Source organism: Oncorhynchus tshawytscha, linkage group LG13 (genome assembly GCF_018296145.1).
Source record: "Oncorhynchus tshawytscha isolate Ot180627B linkage group LG13, Otsh_v2.0, whole genome shotgun sequence".
NCBI classification, from domain to species: Eukaryota; Metazoa; Chordata; class Actinopteri; order Salmoniformes; family Salmonidae; genus Oncorhynchus; species Oncorhynchus tshawytscha.
In genome coordinates this window covers 25,070,963-25,091,684 of record NC_056441.1, presented here as the reverse complement: position 1 = coordinate 25,091,684, position 20,722 = coordinate 25,070,963, and the positions used below count along the sequence as shown (strand labels likewise).

Here is a 20,722-nt window from a genome sequence, read left to right as displayed (position 1 = left end):
AAGGCACACCTGTTTATTGAAATGCATTCCAGGTGACTAACTCATGAAGCTAGTTGAGAGAATGCCAAGAGTGTGCAAAGCTGTCATCAAGACAAAGGGTGGCTACTTTGAAGAATCTCAAATAGTACATATATTTTGATTTGTTTAACACTTTTTTGGTTACTACATGATTCCATATGTGTTATTTCTACTATGTAGAAAATAGTAAAATTAAGAAAAACCATAGAATGAGTAGGTGTGTCCAAACTTTTGACTGGTACTATATATATATATATATATAGTTTATATATACAGTATATATATTTATATATTTATATATTAATATATACAGTATATATATGTGTGTGTATGTGTGTGTGTGTGTGTGTGTGTGTGTGTGTGTGTCCAAAAATGTATGTAGCAGCTACAGATTGCCCTTTAAGTCTATCAAATTTAGATTGAGCAATAAAAGCTTCACTTTTATACCATTGGCTGGGATCACATTTTTCATTGGCTGTCAGAAACAATGATTGATAGGCAGTTTAAACTTCTTGAATTCAACCATTATTGGATTCAAATACACATTTAGATTTGTGAACAAACATCCACAACAACCACAATCCATAAGGCGCAAATAGCTAAATGAGAGAGCAGCAGTGTGATTCACATCAATGCGCTATTTAGATATCAATAATAAATTATGTCCGTATCGCCGTAGACTACACCACTGTGGTCATCCTTACCTTCAAGCGTTTATTCAAGTTGGATAATCTTTGGATGCCAACAGCAGGTGCACCATTGGAAGACATAGCTTGGACTACGGCCTGCAAAAGCTGTTTCCTGCACTTCACCCACAATCCATCAAACACATTTGGTGTCATCATAGTGGTCTCTGATTTACGGTCATACTCGCACAAGTGGAACAAATTTAAATTTAGTGCTGATTTGAATGTCATTGAGAAAACAAAGAAGTGTCAAATATATTTTTTTCGCAAACATCCTTTCTGGATTCAAAAGAATCTGTTATCTGAATACAATATTTTTGCTGGCAATGTAACAGATTACATTTACCGTTTTTTAAAATCCCTTACTTTTAATCGATTACATTTAATCTGTTACTCCCCAACCCTGGTTACATACTAATCTTCAACATAATAGACATTAATGAATATAGAGCAAATTAATAAAAACCAACTGGGGTGGTTTAAACTATAGAGTAATATAATAGAAATGTGTTTTTTAATGAAATTCTTTCTAGTGTGGGAACCACGCTTGGGGTGCCAAGGTCTAGTTAGAGCATTGGGCCAGTAACCAGAAGGTTTCTAGTTCAAATCCCCAACCTGACAAGGTAAAAATCTGAAGCTAAGGTTTTAATACAAGGTCACATGACAAATTTAACAGCTTCCTATTGTTTGATTTGATTACGCTCCTAAGTGAACAGCTATCAACTGATATTAAATCATAGGTCACCATTTCTCTCCCTCCCCAGCATATCTGGTGTTTGGGTTAAAGATAAGTTGTGCCCTTGACGTTGTGACAGTCTGTAAGAGACACAGTGGACAAATTGGAACAGAGTTAGGCTATATGAATAATTGAATAGGATACATTTTTGTCAATCTAAGTGGATTTCTAATTATTATTTCTCAATTCGATAGTTTAAATAACACCAGTGACATAAGACAGTAATTTTCATGGAAAACTGTCCAAAATTAAATTAAGTTAGATCCATAGGAATGTTTTTAGTACAAGTGAACGAGAAAAAAGCTGATAAACTGGCACCAACTTTTGCAGGCCCTAGCAGATTTCCTAAACAATAAGTTTCATATTTTGACTATTTGATCTCCCAGTGACAGAAAGTACAGAATGCAGGCATTTGTCAATGCAACAGGTCTGTACAATAAGATTACAAGTGAAAGAAGCTCTGGGATTGTTTTACTTTAGCAGGTGCCTATTCCGGTATGATTACAGTTGAAGTCGGAAGTTTACATACACCTTAGCCAAATACATTTAAACTCAGTTTTTCACAATTCCTGATATTTAATCCTAGTAAATATTCCCTGTCTTAGGTCAGTTAGAATCACCACTTTATTTTAAGAGTGTGAAATGTCAGAATAATTGTAGAGAGAATGATTTATTTCAGCTTTTATTTCTTTCATCACATTCCCAGTGGGTCAGAAGTTTACATACACTCAATTAATATTTGGTAGTATTGCCTTTAAATTGTTTAACTTGGGTCAAACGTTTCGGGTAGCCTTCCACAAGCTTCCCACAATAAGTTGGGGGAATTTTGGCCCATTCCTCCTGACAGAGCTGGTGTAACTCAGTCAGGTTTGTAGGCCTCCTTGCTCACGCACGCTTTTATAGTTCTGCCCACAAATCTTCTCTAGGATTGAGGTCAGGGCTTTGTGATGGCCACTCCAATACCTTGACTTTGTTGTCCTTAAGCCATAACTTTGGAAGTATGCTTGGGGTTATTGTCCATTGTGAAGACCAGGCTATAACTTCCTGACTGATGTCTTGAGATGTTGCTTTAATCCACATAATTTTCCTGCCTCATGATGCCATCTATTTTGTGCAGCAAAGCAGCAAAGCAGCAAAGCAACCCCACAACATGATGCTGCCACCCCCATGCTTCATGATTGGGATGGTGTTCTTCGGCTTGCAAGCTTCCCCCTTTTTCCTCCAAACATAACTATGATCATTATGGTCAAACAGTTCTATTTTTGTTTCATCTGACCAGAGGACATTTCTCCAAAAAGTACGATCTTTGTCCCCATGTGCAGTTGCAAACCATAGTCTGGCTTTTTTATGGTGGTTTTGGAGCAGTGGCTTCTTCCTTGCTGAGCGGCCTTTCAGGTTATGTCGATATATGACTTGTTTTACTGTGGATATAGATACTTTTGTACCTGTTTCGTCCAGCATCTTCACAAGGTCCTCTGTTGTTTTTCTGGGATTGATTTGCTCTTCTCACACCAAAGCACGTTCATCTCTAGGAAACAGAATGCATATCCTTCCTGAGCAGTATGACGGCTGCGTGGTCCCATGGTGTTTATACTTGCGTACTATTGTTTTTTCAGATGACAAATGTAACTGCAGGTGTTTGGAAATTGCTCCCAAGGATGAACCATACTTGTGGAGGTCTACAATTTTTTTTCTGCGGTCTTGGCTGATTTCTTTTGATTTTCCCATGATGTCAAGCAAAGGCACTGAGTTTGAAGGTAGGCCTTGAAATACATCCACAGGTACACCTCCAATTGACTCAAATTATGACAATTAGCCTATCAGAAGCTTCTAAAGCCATGACATAATTCTCTGGAATTTTCCAAGCTGTTTAAAGGCTCAGTCAACTTAGTGTAAGTAAACTTCTGACTCACTGGAATTGTGATACAGTGAATTATAAGTGAAATAATCTGTCTGTAAACAATTGTTTACAAAGTAGATGTCCTAACCGACTTGCCAAAACTATAATTTCTTAACAAGAAATTTGTGGAGTTGTTGAAAAATGAGTTTTAATGACTCCAACGTAAGTGTATGTAAACTTCCGATTTCAACTGTATATGTAGGGTGAATTCAGAAAAAGTGGGACACACGTTCGGAGGTTTAAAAAAATATATATATTTAACATTTATTTAACTCGGCAAGTCAGTTAAGAACAAATTCTTATTTACAATGACAGCCTACCAAAGGGGGGGTGCAACTCAATATTAGGAAGGTGTTCTGAATGTTTTGTACACTCAGGGTAGGTTCTGCCAGTGTCTGTTTGTGCAAGGACCACCAATAACCACCAAGGACAGCGAGTGTTGCTGTTTTATCGAGTGAAAAACAGACTTCATGGCGTTTATAGAACATTGGTGCTGTTTAATTAGAATGTATGAGAAGAAATGTATAGCTGAAATAGGATACTGCCAAGAAATGTTTCCAATTCAAATGATGATGATGATTATAAATACATGATGTGGATGTGGATTATTGCCACAACACAACTTCGTCTTCAGGGTCACTGTCTCTGTCAGACAGATTTACTATGGGTTCTATGGTATGTAATTACACATGTTCTGTCATCAGTAAATTTCACACAGTTCACCCGGTTTATTTTGATTTGATTTGTTTTTATGTATGTATTTATTTCATCATTTTGTTACTTTACTATCTACCTCCTGTTGCATTTTATGAAATGTAATCTGACATAATGACCAAAGTTGCATCCCTGAAGATGTTTGACAAGTAATCATTGTTGTTATTGTATATTGATTGTTAATGCTGTATAGGATTTCCCCCTCAATTATATGAAATTCATTTTTTTGCCTGCCTAGTACATTTATCCAGTAGAGTCCCATTCAGTATTTTTACCTTCCTTATATCATTCTTCCTTTTCAGGAAGGGTTTTAAATAGTCTCTTCTCCAAAGAGAATGTTAAGAATGTTTTTTCCCAATTGGTACTTAGCCTCTGGGTAACCTCTCTAAGGTCAGAGGTCACCATAAAGCAGAACCTGGTAACTTGGTAATCGGGCCCTTAGCTGTAATCCAGCCAGGGTGACTCCCAAGCAAGATGTTCAAATGTTTAGCCTACTTTGACCCGATGCAATATCCAACTACGCTACATTGTTTTGACCAGGGTCCCGGAACACTTGGAGAACAAACAGATAATCACCAGTATTTATGCCTGCCTGCCCTTGAGGAGGTTTGCAGATTGCTATGAACCTTTCAGAAGAACGAGTCTGTCTCCCCATATGCATGTGTCTGTCTATTGTTTGTCTATTTAATCATTAAATATAGAAGTTGTTTGCTTCTGCTTGGGTTCAACTTTTTTCACACCTTGAGCAAATCCATTATTCCCGACAGCTCCATTTTTCAACACTGTTGCATTATCCACAATCAGAGGAGAATAATACCAATATTTCAATACATTTTTGTGTGAACAGGTAAGCTAATATAATTATTAAAATATTCAAACGTGTTTTTGTAACTTTAAAAGCAACAATGATTTTGGTTGAGATCCATTATTACAATGCATTCTTTTTCAAAGACTTTTCCCCCATGTAAGCTGATCTTGAAACTGATAGCACAATTAATGTTAGTTGTATACTGTATACAGTATATTTGCATGTTTGCATATTATTTTAACAAGTTTGAAGTAACACGTCTTTGTTCATCTGCACAAACTCACTTCTCCTTCATATTTGTATCACTCACAGGGTTTGATCTGAAGGAGAGGGGAATGAGGATCAATCTTTCAACTGTATTCTTTGTGTCTGGGCTGTGTATAGGATTTCTGTCTATCCTATACATTGTTTACTCAGACCCTAGCACTGTAGAACCTGCTGTTTTCCTTCTGGGTAACTCCAATGGAGTTCAGTATGACTGGGGGGTTCCAAGACACATGCACTCAGGTAATTGCCTTATTACTTATTATTGATAATAAATGACAAATTGCTGTAATTTATTTTTTATTACAATGTAATATCATTCAGTTATAAAAAAGGAATTTAATTGAAACAACTAGGTTATTGGGTCTCTTTCCTCTTAATATGGAGGTGTACAGTGAGTGTACAAAACATTATGAACACCTGCTCTTTCAATGACAAACTGACTTTGTGAATCCAGGTGAAAGCTATGATCCTTATACGGTTACATAAAAACTGTAATATCTTATGCTTCACGGAGTCGTGACTGAACGACTATATTATCAACATACAGCTGGATGGTTATACCTTGTATCGGCAGGATAGAACAGTGGCATCTGGTAAGACAAGGAGCGGGGGGCCTATGCATATATGTAAACAACAGCTGGTGCACGATATCTAAGGAAGTCTCACGGTTTTGCTCGCCTGAGGTAGAGTATCTCATGATAAGCTGTAGACCACACTATCTACCTGTATCTTTATTAGCTGTCTACATACCACCACAGACCGATGCTGGCACTAAGACCGCACTGAATGAGCTGTATAAGGCCATAAGCAAACAAGAAAACGCTCATCCAGAGACGGCGCTCTTAGTGGCCGGGGACTTCAATGCAGGGAAACTTAAATCTGTTTACCAAATTTCTATCAGCATGTTGAATGTGCAAACAGAGGGAAAAACTCTAGACCACCTTGACTCCACACACAGAAATGCATACAAAGCTCTCCCTCACCCTCCATTTGGCAAATCTGACCATAATTCTATCTGCTTACAAGCTAAAATTAAAGCAGGAAGCACCAATGACTCAGTAAATAAAAAAGTGGTCAGATGAAGCAGATGCTAAGCAACAGGACTGTTTTGCTAGCACCGACTGGAATATGTTCCCAGATTCTTCCTATGGCATTGAAGAGTACACCACATCAGTCATTGGCTTCATCAATAAGTGCATCGATGACGTCGTCCCCACAGAGACTGTATGTACAAACCCCAACCAGAAGCCGTGGATTACAGGCAACATCCGCACTGAGCTAAAGGCTAGAGCTGCCGCTTTCAAGGAGCGGGACTCTAACCCGGAAGCTTAGAAGAAATCCCGCTATGGCCTCCGACGAACCATCAAAAAGGCAACGTGTCAATACGGGACTAAGATGGAATCATACTACACCAGCTCCGAAGCTCGTCAGATGTGACAGGGCTTGCAACCATTACAGACTACAAAAAGAAGAGCAGTCGAGAGCTGCCCAGTGACACGAGCCTACCAGATGACACGAGCCTCGTGTACCCTCAAGCATGCGCTGACCAACTGGCAAGTGTCTTCACTGACATTTTTAACTTCTCCCTGTCCGAGTCTGTAATACCAGCATGTTTTAAGCAGACCGTCCAGAGTCCCTGTACCCAAGAACACTAAGGTAATCTGCCTAAATGACTACTGACCCGTCTCGCTCACGTCTGTAGCCATGAAGTGCTTTGAAAGGCTGATCATGGCTCACATCAACACCATTATTCCAGAAACCCTAGACCCACTCCAATTTGCATACTGCCCTAACAGATCCACAGATGATGCAATCTCTATTGCACTCCACACTGCCCTTTCCCACCTGGACAAAAAGAACACCTATGTGAGAATGCTTTTCATTGAATACAGCTCAGCGTTCAACACCATAGTGCCCTCAAAGCTCATCACTAAGGTAAGGACCCTGGGACAAAACACCTCCCTCTGCAACTGGATACTGGACTTCCTGACGGGCTGTTCCCAGGTGGTAAGGGTAGGTAACAACACATCCACCACGCTGATCCTCAACACAGGGGCCCCTCAGGAGTGCGTGCTCATTCCCCTCCTGTACTCCCTGTTCACTCATGACTGCATGGCCAGGCACGACTCCAACACCATCATTAAGTTTGCCAATGACACAAGACTGGTAGGCCTGATCACCGACAACGACGAGACAGCCTATAGGGAGGAGGTCAGAGACCTGGCCGTGTGGTGCCAGGATAACAACCTCTCCCTCAATGTGATCAAGACAAAGGAGATGATTGTGGACTACAGGAAAAGGAGGACAGAGCACGCCCCCATTCTCATAAACAGTGCTGTAGTGGAGCAGCAAACTAACATGGTCCAAGCAACAAACTAACATGGTCCAAGCACACCAAGACAGTCGTGAAGAGGGCACGACAAAACCTATTCCCCCTCAGGAGACTGAAAAGATTTGGCATGGGTCCTCAGATCCTCAAAAGGTTCTACAGCTGCACCATCGAGAGCATCCTGACTGGTTGCATCACTGCCTGGTATGTCAACTGCTCGGCCTCTGACCACAAGGCACTACAGAGGGTCGTGCGTACGGCCCAGTACATCACTGGAGGGAGCTAAGTTTCCTTCCATCCAGGACCTCTATACCAGGCGGTGTCAGAAGAAGGCCCTAAAAATTGTCAAAGACTCCAGCCACCCTAGTTATAGACTGTTCTCTCTACTACCGCATGGCTAGCGGTACCGGAGTGCCAAGTCTATGACCAAGAGGCTTCTAAACAGCTTCTACCCCCAAGCCATGAGACTCCTGAACATCTAATCAAATGGCTACCCAGACTATTTGCATTGTCCCCCCTCTTTTACACTGCTGCTGCCCTCTATTATTATTTATGCATAGTCACTTTAATAACTCTACCTACATGTACATATTACCTCAACTAACCGGTGCCCCAGCACATTGACTCTGTACCGGTACCCCCTGTATATAGTCTCGCTATTGTTATTGTCTATTTTTAAACTGCATTGTTGGTTAGAGGCTTGTAAGTAAGCATTTCATTGTAAGTTGTATTCTGTTGTATTCGGCACATGTGACTAATATGATTTGATTTGAAACCAGGCTACCTGATGGCACTCTGATAAATGCAGAAAATTGCCAATCAAAATAAACGTTCTACCACAGCTACCATGGTATTTTTGGGAAGCATATTTGATTCTGAATTCGGAAGTACAGTATAACGTTTGTATGTGAAATCTACACTACATTGTGGGGGTGCAACTCAATATTAGAAATGTGTTCTTAATGTTTTGTACACTCAGTGTAAGTGCAATCCAGCCTTACGTCTAAGTATAAGTAGTGTTTTTGTTACCCTGGAGTTGTATTGGATGTGTGTGAGTGAATCGTAAAACATCTATTACTCCTGAAAGCATTGTGGTTCCAAGAGGTTAGAGAGCACAGTGCTGGAAACACTAGGTGTTTGATTCCCATATAGAGGACACATATCAGGGTTTGGGTCAATTCCATTTCAATTCCAGGCAATTCAGAAAGTAAATTAAATACCAATTCCAATAAAAAAGTGTCCTAATTGAAAAGCATTGGAAGATAATTGGAATTGGAGTTGGAATTTAATTGTACTCCCTGAATTGACTGAAATTGAAATGGAATTGACCCCAAACAATCCACACACTGAGGAAAACTACTCAATTTCGAAATTGCACCTTGTGCATTCTACTATTACAACTTTAAAAAGTAAGTTGAAAGCCGGACTCAGTTCGGGGGGAGGGGGGCGTCCTCTCAGTTTGGGAACCACTGTGCTAAATGACCACAATTTTCATTAATTATCTATAAATGATCTCTTTCAGATGAGAACAGGGGTGTTGCAGCCAACCTGTCCCAGAAGGTGCGTCTGCTATGTTGGATCATGACTGGACCTAAGAACCTGGAGTCTAGAACCAAGCACATCCGGGCCACCTGGGCCAACCGATGCAACAAAATCCTCTACATGAGTTCAGTGGAGACAGAATTCCCCACAGTGGGGCTCAACGTAACCGAGGGACGAGACCAGCTCTACTGGAAGACCATCAGAGCCTTCCAGTACATCTACCAACACCACCGCAACGACTACGACTGGGTCCTCAAAGCTGATGATGACACGTTCGTGGTCATCGAAAACCTCCGCTACACCTTGTCCAAACAGGACCCGGAGAAGCCTGTGTACTTTGGGCGAAGGTTCCGCCCGTTCGTCCACCAGGGTTACATGAGTGGTGGAGCCGGCTATGTCCTCAGTAAAGAAGCCGTCAGAAGGTTCATCGAGGGATTCGACATGGCGAAATGTACCCACTTTTCCATCATAGAAGACATGGCTCTGGGGAAGTGTATGGAGACAATGGGTGTGGAGCCGGGAGACTCCAGAGATGTGAAGGGAAGGCAGACGTTTCATCCCTACCCACCAGACAAGTACCTGATCAAAAAGCCACCCAGAAAACGGCCTTGGTTTCTCCTGTATGACTACTACAAACCCAGAGAGGTAAGCATACCCTACCCCTAATCAACTGTTCACTTACAAGTACACTCATAACATTCTATTCTATTCTCAACTCTGTGTGTGGTTGTGATGCTCTCTCAATCATGTGTAGTATAGGAGAGTTGTCATAGGTGCTTAGGGTTTGGCATTCACAGTGTAATGACTGACTAGCTAAAGTAAATCTTTACTCATAGATTTACTCATGGCTTTGTACTTATTATAAATTAGTAGCCTTGCACAAACCTTGGCTTACGTTGTGAGCATTTCTCATTTGCCAAGATAAACCATCCACATGACAGGCGTGGCATATCAAGAAGATGATTAAATAGCATGATCATTACACAGTTGCACCTTGTGCTGGGGACTATAAAAGTGAACTCTAAAATGTGCAGTTACACAACACAATGCCACAGATGCCTCAAGTTTTGATGGAGCGTACAATTGGCATGCTGACTGCAGGAATATCCACCAGAGCTGTTGCCAGATAATTTAACATTCATTTCTCTACCATATGCCGCCTCTAACGTCGTTTTATAGAATTTGGCAGTACGTCTAGGCCTCACAACCGCAGACCACATGTAACCACGCCAGCCCAGGACCACCATATCCGGCTTCTTCACCTGCGGGATCGTCTTAGACCAGCCACAGGGATAGCTGATGAAACTATTGGTTTGCGCAACCAAAGAATTTCTTCACAAACTGTCAGAAACCGTCTCAGGGAAGCTCATCTGCATGCACGTCATCCTCACCGGGGTCTTGACCTGACTGTGGTTCAGCGTCGTAACCTACTTCAGTGGATAAGTGCTCACCTTCAATGCCCACTGGCACTCTGGAGAAGTGTGCTCTTCCCGGATGAACTCCAGTTTCAACTGCACCTGGCAGATGGCAGACAGTGTGTATGGTGTCTTGTGGGTGAGCGGTTTGCTGATGTCAACGTTTTGAACAGAGTGCCCTATGGTGGGGTTATGGTATGGGCAGGCATAAGCTATGGACAATGAACACAATTACATTTTATTGATGTCAATTTAAATGCACAGAGATACCGTGACGAGATCCTGAGGCCTATTGTCGTGCCCGTCATCTGCCGCTATCACCTCATGTTTCAGCATGATAATGCAGTCCCATGTCACGAGAATCTGTACACAATTCCTGGAAGCTGAAAATGTCCCAGTTCTTCCAGGGCCTGCATACTCACCAGACATGTCCCCCATTGAGCATGTTTGGGATACTCTGGATCGACTGGCATGTATGACAGCGTGTTCCACTTCCCACCAATATGCAGCAACTTCACACAGCCATTGAAGAGGAGTGGGACAACATTCCACGGGCCACAATCAACAGCCTGATCAACTCCATGTGAAGGAAATGTGTCGCTCTGCATGAGGTTAACGGTGGTCATACCAGATACTGACTGGTTTTCTGACCCACGCTCCTACTTTTATTTAGGGTATCAGTGACCAACAGATGGATATCTGTATTCCCAGTGTTAGGTTCTAATCTTTAAGAGTAAATGACTCCACGGACACCAGTGAAGCTTAACCAAGTTCTATTCTTCCCAAAGGGTCGATACTGCTGTAATTCAGACAAAGACATGGCTTCCCCCGTGGTATTATTCATACCCCACTTTGGGTGGCGTCTCCTCCTTGTCTCGAAACATTGCATCATTCTTGCTAATCAGGGAGCTAAGTGATATGAGCCTTCAACGGTTCCTCCCCTTATCAGTGCTGTCACATGGGATTGTTTTCCCTGCACTCAGCCCCTCCCAAGCTTCTTTACGGCTCCCCTCATGTCTCTTTTGTAACCTATGTTCCTATACCTCTGAGTATAACAATGTTCAAAGTGTCACCCTGAATCCAACACCAGTCATGTGAAATCCATAGATTATGGCTTTATTTATTTCAATTGACTGATTTCCTTATATGAATTGTAACTCAGTAAAATCTTTGAAATTGTTACATGTTGGGTTTATATTTTTGTTCGGCGTATAAAGTTTTACACAGGCTTAATACAGCCTTTCTTTCTCCCAGGGCCCAGAATGTTGTTCAGATCACACCGTATCCTTTCACTACATCTACAATGTACAGATGTACATGCTGGAATATCTGACCTATAACCTACGGCCCTACGGATACCAGTACAGGTACAACCCTGATTCTGCAGGAACTGAAAGCGAGAGTAACACACCCACACCTGTCTCTGCCTAACACAGAGATAACACACAGACTACTGCACTGAAAAAAGCATGTACGACTGTGTAATGTTTAAATGCCAGAAACAACAGCTGACCCCTGCCACTTTGTTTGGTATGCTGAGCGATGAGACTGGGGAACTGTAACCACTCTCAAATTCATCGACACATGGTAGTTTTAAACATATTTTGAAACAATACATGGTTTGTTTACGACTCAAATGACAACTATATTAACAATGAAGCTCTAGAGTTATTGTGAAAGGGTGAGACAGTTGTAGTAAGCTCATAAGGCATTTACTATTTATTGTATATCATTCATCAAATTTGATTTGAGAAGCAGGGAATCTTCCAGACAGCCTTTAACTGTAGGTTTGTAATACTGACCACAAGTGTCAGTCATTTCCCCTGTTTATGTCATTCAATAGTACATATGATACTTATTGTAGCTGAAAGTGCTTATGATTTAAGTTTTATTTTATTATATAATTATTACAACAAACATGTTTATTCTGTTGTGTGAGCTTCACATTTCCTTCTTTGCTTTTGTTGTACAATATTAAACAAGAATATATTTTACAGCCAAGTGTTCATTTTTTACAACTTACAGTAAAACAAAGGTTAACATGGTAGTTTGTTAATATGAAAATAGAAGTATCTACTTCATGTCAGATTTCTGGAGGTTGAGCACGATATATAACACTCTGTTTGTTAGCGAAAGATGAAACTGAGATAGAACTGGACTAAATACAACACACATACAGTAGATATGTCATTATGGTCATGAGAATCCTGACCTGTGAGAATCTGTTCAGATCACAGTGTTTATGGTTTGGAAGTTAAGGTGTCTTTTTATTGGACAATTATTTGAAGCAACACAATGGGTAAAAACAATAGTGTGTGAAAATAGAGAAAATGTAAACAGGTTGAACATTTGTACAGTACAGGGGCTGGTTCACAGACTACATAAAGAACACAGAAATAAAGAGACAGTATACAGGTCCTCTCTGGAGCATCAGTGTAGCAGTGCTGTCGTTCGCCTGAGCTTTGGTCGAACTGTAACTGATAGAAAGCCCATGTCCCGATTCTCCACCCTTCTGCGAAGTATGTACTTACACACTCCCCATCCTCAGGAGAATTGGGACGCAGCCATAGATAGATAGGAGCCCATGTCCTCAGTGCATCCCTCTGACATTATCATTGGGGAATTTGCACACGGCCCTTCTCTCTTTAAACAAAGCACAAATGTCTGTTACGTGAGGACGCAAACGCTCCTGCACCCGGCCTCCGACTCAAACTGGTTTCCGTTACCCTGGCAACCTCCGTACCAGAACTGGGCGCAGGAGTTGGCTTCCGGGTCGTAGTACCACCTGACCACATACTGACGACACGGCCCAGGGTCCAACGCCTGTCTGCACCCCACCACTGGAACAGACAAGAGGTTTTTGTAATACTGTTTCATTTATTTATTAATGTTTAGGGGGTAGATCAGCTTTAATATTGCCGATAGATTGTAGCTTCCATCAATGTAATCGTCTGCATCATTTCCAATTGCCCATACATAGATTTTTTCCTTTATCATTTTCCCCTAACCCTACCATCCCTCCCCTAATTGGAGTAAACTAATGGACAACAACTCTTAGGCTTCTCCTTCCAGATTATACATACTAAATACATTTGATGGAGACAGTATATTTTACAATAGTTATCTTTTGTTTGTTTTGAGTCCCATCCTTCAGCTCCACTCAACCCCTCCCATCTATCTCTGAACACCATCTGGTTATGATTTCTAATTGTCATATATTTTAACTGTACTGTGATGTTTCAGAAAAGTTCTGATTCTAAATGAAAGACACACATTGCTAAGAGTATTATTATATTATTGATCGATTGACTATGACTTCAGCAGCCATTCCTGAAGCTGCGACCAAAAACAACTACATATGGACAGTACCAAAACTAATGATTCTCTTCTTGTCTCTTCTCTTCTCTTCAGTTTTTGTAAGACTTTATAAAGGCTTCTTCATCCTAATAACAAGTTATAAAGCATTACACTTATTTTATAAATACTTATAGGACTTTATACTTCAACACACACAGACTAACAGAGAGACAAATGGGTTAATACGTCTGTTTGTTAAAGATGTGACAATCCTGAACAAGTAAACAGATCTGAGTATACCAGGTAACAGCAGGTAGCCTAGTGCTTAGAGCGTTGGACTAGGCAGGTAGCCTAGTGCTTAGAGCGTTGGACTAGGCAGGTAGCCTAGCGCTTAGAGCGTTGGACTAGGCAGGTAGCCTAGCGCTTAGAGCGTTGGACTAGGCAGGTAGCCTAGCGCTTAGAGCGTTGGACTAGGCAGGTAGCCTAGCGCTTAGAGCGTTGGACTAGGCAGGTAGCCTAGCGGTTAGAGCGTTGGACTAGGCAGGTAGCCTAGCGGTTAGAGCGTTGGACTAGGCAGGTAGCCTAGCGGTTAGAGCGTTGGACTAGGCAGGTAGCCTAGCGGTTAGAGCGTTGGACTAGGCAGGTAGCCTAGTGGCTAGAGCGTTGGACTAGTAACCCAAAGGTTGCTAGACCGAATCCCCGAGCTGACAAGGTAAAAATCTGTCGTTCTGCCCCAGACAAGGCAGTTAACCCACTGTTCCTAGGTCGTCATTGTAAATAAGAACATGTTCTTAACCAACTTTCCTAGTTAAATAAAGGATAAATAAATACCATAGACAAAACATTTTAAATGAATAATGAGGAAATGTTTCCCAATCAATTGTTTGTACAGTTCGAGATGTATCCTACATAATGTAATTTCTCAAATGGTCATTAAAAAAAAGAGACTCACCTGGTACAAAGATGTCTGGCAGAGGCTGGGTGGTCTTGGGGATGTACTGCCAGTTGGTGGGTGTCTGGGGGGTCTGGGGTCCCACCATAGAGATAACAGGGGGTTGCTGCTTCCCCCCTTGGCCCCCTGATGCTGATGTCATGACGTCTGGGAGCTTGTTCAGGGGTACCTCGGAGACTGATGTCTTGCCAGTGTCGATTTCATTCTCGTTGAAGCCGGGGGATTCTGGGGCCCGTGAGGAGGGAGGGCTCTCATTCTCAAATATTGGTGGTCCAGGCTGGGGAGGGAGAAATATACAGAGGAAGAAATATAAAATGACTTCGCATTCCAGACATAGTGATCACTGCAGCAGTCATGGTAACAGACTGGATGTTAGAGTCTTATGCAGCTATTTACAGCCCTATGTAGTTTGTTAGAGTGTAGTTTATTAGAGTGTGATACATAGTTTGTTAGAGTGTAATTTGTGTATTGGTATGATAATGTGAAATGTCGGCCAATGTTTGTAATGTCTACTTTTATGTGGTTTTGTCCATTTGTTCGTCTTAAGTGTCTTAGTAAGTTCCTCCCGTAAGTCCTACAAAATTCAAAAGGCACTCGCACACCTGAGCAATATTTTTTGCAGGTGCATGGCAACAGTTGAACAAGATGAAGGAAAAAGGAAACCGCACACTGCTCTTGATAGTATCACTGATATTTAATATTTAATAAGCTTACGTATCCTTCGTCAGAGCTTTCGAAAGCTCTGACGAAGGCCGCGAGGCCAATACGTAAGCTTATTAAATATCCGTGATACGATCAAGAGCAGTGTGCGGTTTCCTTTTTCCTTCATCCCGTAAGTCCTAAAAGTGTTCTCTTACTCTTCTGTAATCGTCCTCAAAGTTGGGTATGCCCCCCCTGTCCGGGACTTCTCTGTAAACCTCAAGGGTGGGTATGGGGTTGTGGATGAAGAGGGCTCCACCGTTGTGCTCACAGATCTGGCTGAGCAGCGTACTCTCCAGGGCTGTGCCAAGAAAGACAGTTTAAAAGACTGTAATCAAACCTCAATCAAGTTCATTACAACCTATTAAAGGATTAAATAGTCATCCAGGGAGTTTCAAAACACAGAACAATCATCACCAGTCATAATAGAATGTCACTGGCCTGTTTCTCTAGCTAGTGTGTGGGAACTCCACCACTTGGTCATGTATATAACCTTTGTTTTAAACTTTAAAGAGCGACTGAACACGTCGATTGGCACATGTGTTTTTCTGTTGCTCATTAGAAAATTGAGATTTCAGTCTTGGAGGTGTGTTTTCTGACCGATTCTGCATTTGGTTAATGATATTTGTCCCCCATAAAACACTGTATACGTGGAAGCCCTCCTCAAAATCCGCAGAATGAAGCTAAGATACAGTAACTCAAGAAATCTGTAATTCATTTGGAATTTTTTTTGCCGAGGACGTTGCACAATTTTACATCTAACTAAGGTGTTTGGTGCAGTATTTCTCAAGTTAAATGTGTGACATGTTGTCTAATGTAAACAAATTTGGAGCTGCTGGGCAGGTCTGTCTCACTGTCTATGCTCCGTTTTAGACGAGACTGACTTTATGACCAAAATTATCCTATTTTGACTCTGTAGTCAATTTTGACACTAGAATAACTGTTTCTGACTTATATCATTGACACAGGACGTCTTCAAATGGATTTGTTGCTTTTTAAAGGCAGCCATTCTTTAAAGTATCTGATGGCAGTGATGGCAGGCATCACGAATAAGGGTGACATTTTCCCAAATGTCCTTTTTAAACAGGCCATGCAGTGAGCATAGTTGGGATGTGATGAAACATGATCTATCACACTTAAAGACTTTACAATACTGCAACTATAGTGACAGCGTTTTGTGCAATGCATTTTCACACTGTTTGTTTATACTCAAATACTTACATTTTAAATATTCTATTTATATATAAAAGTTATATCATTATCACGTTATTGTTATAAAGCAATTTTGGCACTGTTCCGTGCCGATCTACAGAAATCAAGATATCTCCTTCACAAACCCCTTAACGGGGCTGGTCAGTAGAGTTGTTAGAATAGATCTGTTGTCTGTTCTTTTATCAATTTAAGCATATGTATTTAGATAGGCCGATGCCGTTCACATGGATTTCATTTTGTATTGACTGCTATGACTGTGGATGTAAATAAAACCGAACTAGAACCATATACTAGGCAGAGTCTAGCACTGCATCTAGAGTCTACAATTGCATCTAGAGTCTACAATTGCATCTAGAGTCTACAATTGCATCTAGAGTCTACAATTGCATCTAGAGTCTACAATTGCATCTAGAGTCTACAATTGCATCTAGAGTCTACAATTGCATCTAGAGTCTACAATTGCATCTAGAGTCTACAATTGCATCTAGAGTCTACAATTGCATCTGGATACTACAATTGCATCTAGAGTCTTGAACTTCATCTAGAGTCTTGAACTTCATCTAGAACCACATACTGGGCAGCAGCATGAAGTCATCGATCAGGTACATGTGTTCCTCGTCTGGGTCGGAGGCGATAGCGATCATCTCAGATTGGAACTCTGCGTACAGCGGGTCTTTCTTATTCACCACGCCGATGACAAACATCTCAATGCCGGCGGTGTGGGCCTCCCTGGCAGCTTCCTCGGGCTGCACTGCGTCACGTCGGTCTGTCTGCCCATCGGTTAGTACCACGGCAACTTTACGCACACCGGGCCGCGAGGCCTGGAACAGCTGGTTGGCTCTCCCAATGGCACTACCCGTAAAGGTGCCCTCGCCCAGGTACGGCATTTTCCTCACCGCAGCCTGAGAGAAATTACACAGACAGACAGACAGATCGATATAAATAGATGATAGACATACCAGGGGATGAAAGAGTGAGTGTAATTAACATCAGACAGAAAAAGGATACAGCAGAATAAACACAGATCTGCTTCAAGAATGTCTAGGCTTTAGCTCAGAGGGCTAATACAGTTGTGACATGCAGGATACCCGGGATTCGAACCCAGTATGTGACAGGTACTCATCTGCTTCAATACTACTGACCTTGACGTCGTTCTGGCTGGACTGCTGCGTCAGACTGACCACCACTATGTCCACATGACTGTAGAGGACCACACCGATCCTGCTGGCCTCGCGGTTCACAGATACACGGTCAATCAGGGTGTTCACAAAGTCCTTGACCACCTCGAAGTTCTCCGGTCCAACGCTCTCTGAGCTGTCAATCACAAACACCAGCTCCAGAGGACTCTCTCTGCACTTCACACCACAGCCTGAGAACATAAACATAGAGACAGTCTATATCAATCAAATGTATTTAAAAAGTCATTTTTACATCCGCAGTTGTCACATAGTGTTTTACAGTAACCTGGCCTAGAACCCAAAGAGCAAACAGAAGCACATTTGATTTATTCATGTTTATTTATTTAGCAAAGGATTGTCCAGCAATAGTAACAATTGCCACTGTTTTCCAGGGAGCTCTGTGCACAGTTCCTTAGAAAGACTAAATGTTGGCTAACACTTTAACAATGGTGTTTATGTTCTGTAGGTATGAATAGTCAATGAGCTGTTTTAACTCACCACAACTTTCCCTGATAATTTTGATGACTTCCTCTCTCTGTGGGTGGAAGAGGAAAACATTTAAGATATTAAAATATTGTTGAGACATAACAAAGGTGCCATTATGAAACCGTATGGATTTTGTGCTCTACTCACTGTCAAGCCAGGATCCCCCTTCTCACCGGATTTCCCCTGCAAGTTTGAACACAGGTTAGCGATCAACATATAAATTAACCATGACATACGTTATTTTATGACCATGATGGGACCAGAAGATGATCATACCATGGGTCCTATAGATCCTGGCTCTCCAAATTCTCCCTTGTCTCCTTTCTTCCCACGGTCTCCAAGAATCCCCCTGTCTCCCTGTGTACAGTAATATGACAACAGTATTGTTAAGAACATCAACAATAACATTTATATTGAACAGCAAATGGTTGTGTGTCCATGTTGGCATTGAACCAGTCTGTGTGTGTTTGGCAGTGACAGTCCTGTGTGGCTCAAGTTGCTGGTTCAATTCCTGCAGGGATCAAAAGCATTGGTTAAGTTTGTACCTTTTCTCCTGGAAAGCCGTCCCCTGGAGGCCCCCGGGGACCCTTTGGCCCCTCGAACCCAGGCTCTCCCTGAATGTCGAAAAAAGACAAGACTAATGATTAGTATGATTAATCATTGCTAATGTTAAAACAGCTCACAATACTGTATACAGCAGCACACAGAATATTGTACCATGTCAGATTGATAGTACCAAAACCAATATCCCTCTTAACATACAGGTAGCTGCAAAAATAAAATAAACACTTGAGTAAAAGTATATTGAAAGCAAGTGCTTCCACACAGGTTTGGTTCCTGAGTTAATTAAGCAATTAAAACATCCAATCATGCTTAGGGTCATGTATAAATACACAGTTGCCCATTGTCTTGGCTACCATGGCTAGAAGAAGCATAGGGGGTTTAAAGGGTGTGTGTCAGTCACCAGATCTCAACCCAATTGAATGGTTATGGGAGATTCTGAAGCTGCGCCTCAGAGAGCGTTTTTTCACCACCATCAACAAAATGGAATTTCTTGTGGAAGAATGGTGTTGCATCCCTCCAATAGAGTTCCAGACCAGTATAGAATCTATGCCAAGGTGCATTGAAGCTGTTCTGTTGGCACGTGGTGGCCCAATGCCTTATTACCTGTGGTTCCCCACTTGAACATAGCACAGTCTTTCGTTTCTGGGGCCATGAATGACATACTGCACTATAATTACATTGGCATTTAATTAGAATTGCAGTTGATAGATTGTCACTATGACATAAGTATCCAATAAATCGTCACGCCCTGATCTGTTTCACCTGTCCCTGTGATTGTCTCCACCCCCTCCAGGTGTCGCTTATTTTCCCCAGTGTATTTATCCCTGTGCTTCCTGTCTCTCTGTGCCAGTTCATCTTGTATGTTTTCCAAGTGAACCAGCGGTTTTCCCGTTCTCCTGCTTTTTGCTATTCTCCTTTTTCTAGTCCTCCCAGTTTTGACCATTGCCTGTTTCTGGACTCTGTACCCACCTGCCTGACCTTTCTGCCTGCCTTGACCATGAGCCTGTCTGCCACTTCTTCTGGACTCTGATCTGGTTTTGACCTTTTGCCTGTCCACGACCATTCTCTTGCCTACTCCCTTTGGATTAATAAACATTGTAAGACTCCAACCATCTGCCTCCTGTGTCTGCATCTGGGTCTCACCTTGTGTCATGATATAAATATCACACCATTATCATCATTATGATCACTATCTCAGGCCAGTCCAGCATGATAATGAGGCCCTACCTTGGGCCCCTGGATGCCCTCTCCTGTGATTCCTGACAGACCAGGTGGACCTGGCTGACCCACAGAACCCTGCAAAACACACAAACATTAGTACAGTTCCACATTACAATTTTCAAAAATAAACCTTAATTAAAAGTACACTGGCATTGAAAAGAAACAAGAGATGTTGACAAAATGTGTCTACAAGAAGATCTACAGCAGATGAAGGATCTATGATGGGGGTAGGGGCTAGGCTAGGGGGTAGGGGGTAAAGGGTAGGGGCAAGGGGGTAGGGGCTACGCGGTAGGGGGTAGGAGTAACGGGATGCAGGCTGTTTCTGGACTAATCCTGTGTTTCCAGTCATCACTGACCTTAAGTCCCAGCAGACCAATGCCAGGAGGTCCTGTTGGCCCTGGAAGTCCTGATGAACCTCTGTCACCCTGAAACACAAACATAATATGAATTAATGTTTCATTGTACACGTACAGTGCAGTATATACACTCATGAGAGATAGAGAGAGAGTGTAAAACCGTGCCTGTAAAACTGTGATTCATTGTGTGAAGGATTAGAGTTAACATTGTGTGTATAAGGTAAGTTCAGCGCTTACCTTAGGGCCAGGTAATCCTTTCCCCTCAGGTCCCAACTCTCCTGGTTGCCCTGGCAACCCTGGGAGGCCCTGTTTACCAACAAGAACAAGACTGGGTTCATGTGT

At 41.9% G+C, this 20,722-nt stretch overlaps 2 protein-coding genes across 2 annotated transcripts in view; one reads left to right on the top strand and one right to left on the bottom strand.

The window, feature by feature from the left end:
- Positions 1-8,988: 8,988 nt before the first annotated feature.
- Positions 8,989-12,093, top strand: si:dkey-202e17.1 (uncharacterized protein LOC555344 homolog). Its single transcript, XM_024443429.2, has 2 exons — positions 8,989-9,645; positions 11,670-12,093. The coding sequence occupies exons 1-2, from the start codon at positions 9,040-9,042 to the stop codon at positions 11,844-11,846; spliced, it is 783 nt and encodes a 260-aa protein (XP_024299197.1). The 5' UTR covers positions 8,989-9,039; the 3' UTR covers positions 11,847-12,093.
- A 201-nt stretch (positions 12,094-12,294) lies between these two features.
- The window catches only part of col28a1a (collagen, type XXVIII, alpha 1a), a 30,215-nt gene continuing 21,787 nt past the window's right edge, over positions 12,295-20,722 (bottom strand). Inside the window, exons 27-38 of the mRNA XM_042295458.1 lie at positions 20,618-20,686; positions 20,381-20,449; positions 20,031-20,099; positions 18,785-18,853; positions 18,516-18,596; positions 18,387-18,422; positions 18,252-18,288; positions 17,718-17,944; positions 17,150-17,477; positions 15,522-15,664; positions 14,665-14,941; positions 12,295-13,255 (exon numbers count right to left, since the gene is read on the bottom strand). Coding sequence (XP_042151392.1) covers positions 13,083-13,255; positions 14,665-14,941; positions 15,522-15,664; positions 17,150-17,477; positions 17,718-17,944; positions 18,252-18,288; positions 18,387-18,422; positions 18,516-18,596; positions 18,785-18,853; positions 20,031-20,099; positions 20,381-20,449; positions 20,618-20,686 — 1,578 coding nt within the window. The 3' untranslated portion in view covers positions 12,295-13,082. The remainder of the gene's footprint in view (positions 13,256-14,664; positions 14,942-15,521; positions 15,665-17,149; positions 17,478-17,717; positions 17,945-18,251; positions 18,289-18,386; positions 18,423-18,515; positions 18,597-18,784; positions 18,854-20,030; positions 20,100-20,380; positions 20,450-20,617; positions 20,687-20,722) is intronic.